General features: G+C 42.0%; 1 protein-coding gene across 1 annotated transcript in view; it reads left to right on the forward strand.

Moving 5' to 3' along the window:
- The first annotated feature begins 947 nt into the window (after positions 1-947).
- LOC103592647 (actin-related protein 5-like) overlaps positions 948-5,895 on the forward strand; it is a 28,233-nt gene continuing 23,285 nt past the window's right edge. Inside the window, exon 1 of the mRNA XM_008575452.1 lies at positions 948-956. Within this exon, the coding sequence (XP_008573674.1) occupies positions 948-956 (9 nt within the window). The remainder of the gene's footprint in view (positions 957-5,895) is intronic.

A 5,895-nucleotide genomic window follows, 5' to 3' on the forward strand; every position in this document is an offset into this window, starting at 1 on the left:
TCTCAGGAGCTAGGAATATTTCCCTCTTTCTGTTATATCCCCTTACAAATAAGAAAGGCCCTAAGAGGGTCACCAACTTGCACAGTGACTCGGCTAGTTAAGGACCTGTGTGGTGCCCTTTTCTGAATGGGCAGAAATGCACTAGTGGCCCAACTCTTGGTCATACTTTCTTTGTTGGAACTTTCCCACCATATGAGGCCTTCCTACAAATTTTTTGTCTGTCCCTGTGAGTTTGTTGGCTCCTTAACTTTTTCAGGCTTTTCTGAAGAAGGAGACTGGAGAAGGTTAGTCCTGCAGCCTTTTCAGTTTTGCTGTAACCTCTCTCTCCCTGCACCTTCACAGCATCATCTCAAATGGACAACAAACCTTTCTCTTTTACAGAGATGGCTTGGTGGGAATTTTAACTCTCAAACACACCCAAGAATTGAGCCCAGAAGGCGCCCCCTGTGCTGCTAATATTGTCACAGAATCTGTGCATTTAAATCCTCTGGAGCCTCTAGCCTGCCTCCCTGATGAGGCCACTTCAGAACCTGCTTGCTCATAGAATTTATCAAGGGTATTGGCCTGGATCTGCGGTTCTCAAGGGCTTAGAAGTTGCAGACCCAGAGGGCAGTGCTGGTAGAGAAGGTAGAAGACCCAAGCTAACTCAGAATCTCCTAAGACATCGCCCACTGAGCCATTGGCTCTCTGGGCCCAAGACTGATGAGATGGTGAGAAGCATGGACTATTCAGAAAGGACAGATGTGAGGAAAAAAGGCAGGACCAGTCTCCATATGAGATGTTTTCATAGCATGTTTCCAGGAAGAGGGACTGTGCTAACTGCTGTCAGGCCTGGAGTCTTTCTCCCACAGTCCACAGTTTAAACAGCCAGAATGGCAGTGGTGAAGTCAAAGTCCTGATGAGGAGGGGCCTTGGGTTGAGCAGGTGAGCTGGGGCACATCAGAGCCATGCAGGCAGTAAGCTGGGCCTGCTCAGGTTGTGGGTTGTAACCTGGGACACAGGAGGAACCTCAAGGGCTGTGGTGAGGGACAGGCCCAGGGACTGAGCCTTGAACTAGCTCTTGCGTTGCATCTCCAAGCTGTTACAGACATTGCATTAAGCATGCCATGACTTCGTGACCACCTTTGCATGTGCTGTTCTCCTGAGGGAATTCTGATCCTTCCCAGCACACTAGGCAAAGCTTGCTACCTGTGGTTCCCCAACCCCCTCACACAAACCACCAGCAGAGCACTCACCACAGTACTTTGGGCTTTATCCAAGCCCCAGATGGCCTCTTCTACACTTTGATATGTTCCCCAGGAGCAGAGGGTGTGTTTCATTCAGCCTGGAGCATCCAGAGCCCAGGGCGACACCTGGAGGGTGCTGAGGGCCCACCGAGAGAGAGGCCCTGGTGAGGCCTTGATTTCAGACCCTGACCTCCAGAACGATGAGAGAGTAAGTTTCTGTTGTTTTAAGCACCATGTTTGTGGTGATTTGTTTCAGCAGACCTAGAAAATGAATATAGATGGCCAGGTTGAGTCTGAAAGTGAATATAGGTGGGAGTCCAGCTGGGAAGTTGTTAAGCCATAGAGGAGGCAGTAACTTGTCGATAAGATGGGGGAGACAATAGCAGAACCTGGATAACATCAGCATAGATTTACCCCAGGTGAGGTGGCACCAGCAATGAAGAAGCAGAAGGGAAGGGGTTGGGAAGTGCTCAGGACCACAGCTGGTGGTCTTGGAAAGACCCCCACTTCTGGGGTGACAGAGGTATCGTGGGTGGCAGAGGTGGTATAAAAGGGAAGCTAGGACGGGGCTGGTCAAAGACTTAGTAAAGCAAGAGAGGATCAGAGAAGGCCTGACCACAGAAATGCCAGGTATTAAAGAATCTGGCTTTCACTGTAGCCACACAAGGGGAGCCCTGGAGAAATGTGGAAAGTCACCCAAGCCCGCTGCCTGCTCCTCCTTACCCATAATACCTCCTGCTAACAGTTGTTTGGATAAATCTAACATGCTCAGATATAAACATTAATAAAACTGCAGCATCCTTATGGGTTTTGTGGGGAAAAAAGACCAAAACCAGTAAATACAAATTAAAACTTTTTGGCAAATAGAACATACCTGCCCCGCCCCAAAGGCTACTGCAAAGCAGAAGAAAACTGTAATGTAACATTCCAACATGAATTACAAATAGACGAGCAAATGCAGATGTGAGGACACCGCAAAACATGAAAAATGACCAGACAACAGATGTGCAGTTTGGACTGAGACTCAGGAAGGAATGAAGAAAAGGAACAGTGACCTCAGCAACCTGAATTCAAGTACAACGTTGGTGGTCAGTTAATAACAGTGTATTGTATTCTTGAAAATTGCCGAGAGAGTAGATTTTAAGTGTTCTTACCAATATGAGTATGTGAAGTAATGTGTGTGTTAATTAGTTTGACTTAGCCATGTCACAATGTATACATATTTCAAAACATGTTATACGTGATAAATATATGTAACTTTTATTTGTCAATTAAATAAAGGGAAAAGAGAAAAACCCTGAAGTCAAGATGCACAAAGGAGAAGGAATTTAATTGAAAAGAAATTAAAAATAAAAGAAAAAGTAATAGAGAAAAGAGGCAAAGGAAATAAAATTGAATATAGAAGAAAATTCAGCTATATTGAATTTTATTGTAAAAACCACATGACATAAAACTTACCATCTTAACCAGTTTTAAGTTTCTGGAACAGTAGTGTTAACTACATGCACATTGTTGATCAACTGCTCTCCAAAAGTTTTTCATCTTGCAAAACTGAAACTACCCATTGAACAACTACTCCCCTTTTCCCTCTTCCCCTCAGCCCCTGACAACCACCAGTCTACTTTCTAAGAGTTTGATTACTCTAGATTACCCCATGCAAGTAGAATCATGCAGCATTTGTCCTTCTGTGACTGGCTTATTTCATTTAGCATAATGTCCTCAAGGTTCATTCATGTTATAGCATATGTCAAAATTTCCTTCCTTTTTTTTTTTGGTCTTTTTTCGTGTCCGGCAATGGATCGCAACCCTCAGTGTCGCGCCCGTACCGGACCGGGACCAGCAACGGGATCGCAACCCTCGGTGTTGCGCCCGCACCTCGCTCAGCCAGTGAGTGGGAACCGGTCTGTATGTGGGATCCGAACCCTCAGCGGGAGCGCCTCCACGCTCCCAAGCAGCGCACTGTAGCAGTGCGCCACCGGGCCAGCCCAAAATTTCCTTCCTTTTAAAAACAATGACTTGGGCCGGCCCCGTGGCTTACTTGGGAGAGCGCGGTAGCGCTGAGGCCACGGGTTCGGATCCTATATGGGGATGGCCGGTGTGCTCACTGGCTGAGCGTGGTGCAGACCACCCCGTGCTGAGGGGTGTGATCCCCTTACCGGTCAAAAAAACCAAACTTTCCATTGTATGTATATACCACATTTCCTTTTTTTATTTTAATTTTTAACCACTTTTATTGAGGTGTAATTGATTGATATACAAAAAACTGTACATATTTAACATACACAGTTTGATGAGTTTGGACATGTGCATATACCTGTGAAACTATCACCACGATCAAGGTAATAAACATATCCATCACCCCCAAAAGTTTCCTTATGCCCCTTTGTGGTTTTTGTTTTTTTGTGGTAGGAACATTTAACATGAGATCTACCTTAGATTTTTAAGCGTGAGATATGGTATTGTTAATTATAGGTTCGTTGTACATCAGATCTGTAGAACTTAATTCATCTCACATAACTGAAACTTTTAAACTAAGGAAAAGAAAAAAATGAACCTTTTATATCCATGGATATTTAAATATACATATTTATATCCATTCCCTTTTTCACCCTTCCCCCAGCTCCTGGCAGCCAACATTCTACCCTCTGCCTCTGAGTTTGACTAGATACCTCGTATAAGTGAAATCATATGGTATTTGTCCTTTTGTGACCAGTTTATTTTTCTTAGCATAATGTCCTCCAGATTCATCCGTCTTGTCACATATGACAGGATTTCTTTTTTAAAGGCTGGATAATATTTCATTGTATGTGTATATCACATTTTCTTATCCATTCATCCATTGGTGGACATTTATGTTGTTGTGAAGGCATAACATATGAGATGTGGATCTTGGCTATTACGAATAATGCTGCAATGAACTTGGGAGTGCAGACATCTCTTTGAGATCCTGACTTCAATTCTTTTACCCAGAAGTGGGATTACTGGATCATATGATAGTTCTGTTTTTGATTTTTTGAGGAACTTCCATATTGTTTTCCATAATGACTGTACAAATTTACATTTCCACCAACAGAGTACCAGGTTCTCCTTTTCTCCACATCTTTGCCAGCACATGTTATTTTCTGTTTTGTTTTTGATAGCAATCCTAATGGATATGAGGTGATATTTTATGGTGGTTTTGATTTGCATTTCCCTTATGATTAATGATCTGATGTTCAACATCTTTTCATGTGCTTGTTGGCCATTTATGTATCTTCTTTGGAGAAATGACTATTCAAGTCCTCTGCCCATTTTTTAATCAGGTTATTTGTGCTTTTTTTGTTGTTGAGTTGTATGAGTTCTTTATATATTCTGGATATTAACCCCTTATCAGATATATGGTTTGCAAATATTTTCTCCCATTCCATAGTTTGCCTTTTCATTGTTATTTTCTTTGCTGTGCAGAACTTTTTAAGTTAGATGTAGTTCCATCAAACTTAAAAACCTCTTAAGTTTTGTCTTTTTGTTATTGTCTATTTTTGCTTTTGTTGCCTGTGCTTTTGGTGTCATAGCCAAGATATTGCCAGATCCAATGTCATGAAGACTTTTCCCTATGTTTTCTTCTAGAAGTTATATAGTTTCAGGTCATACATTTAGGTCTTTATCAACTGTCTTAAATTTTGAATTAAAGAAGGAAAAACAATGGAATAAGATTAAAAATGGTAATTTATTAAAACTTTTCTTTCCTCAAAAGAAAACACTCTGAATACAAACACTGTAAGGATGTGCTGTGTGCGTGGGAATATTGACTCAGAAGTGTCAACTCTTAAGAGAAATTCAAGTAAAACTGCCAGACATTAAATATAAAGAAAAGAAATCCTCTGGGCCTCTAAACAAAATGGCTTACACGAGAAAGGAAAATTAAGTGGCATCTGTATTATTTTCTGTGGCTCACAACAAAATCCCTGGAATTGGGTAATTTGTAAGAAAACAAAATTCATTGATAACAGTTTCAGAGGCTGGGAAGTCCAAAGTCCAGGGAACACATCTGGTGAAGGCTTATTTTGGTGGTGATTTCAGCTATGCAGGGTATCATGTTGCAAAAATGGCAGAGCAGAGAGCAAGAGGCTCTCACAGGCTCTTTTAAAGCCCTCAGGACCATGCCCATGACCACCATTACTAATCCATTCATTAGGGCATGGTCCTCAGAATCTAACCACCTCTTTAAGGCCCCACCTTTCAATTACCACAGTAGGATTTACCATCCTCTTAAGAGTCACAATGGGGATCAAGCTTCTAAAAGATGAAACTTCGGGGACATAATTCAATCCATATCAGCATCAGACTTTTTATTTATTTTTTATTTTTTAAAAGATGACCGGTGAGGGGATCTTAACCCTTGACTTGGTGTTGTCAGCACCACGCTCACCCAGTGAGCCAACTGGCCATCCCTATATGGGATCCGAACCCTCGGCCTTGGTGTTATCAGCACCACACTCTCCCGAGTGAGCCATGGGCCGGCCCAGCATCAGACTTTTTAAACAACGATATCTAATACTAGAAAGTTAATAAATGGAATAATTAGGAAACAAAAGTGATAAATACATAAATAAGCTTTGGAAAAAAACCCCAGACTTAAAAACTACTGGAAACCTAATTAAGAATGGAGAAAGCACAAATACACAAAACA

The sequence above is a fragment of the Galeopterus variegatus genome, unplaced genomic scaffold, assembly GCF_000696425.1.
Source record: "Galeopterus variegatus unplaced genomic scaffold, G_variegatus-3.0.2 Scaffold1189, whole genome shotgun sequence".
Lineage (NCBI taxonomy): Eukaryota > Metazoa > Chordata > Mammalia > Dermoptera > Cynocephalidae > Galeopterus > Galeopterus variegatus.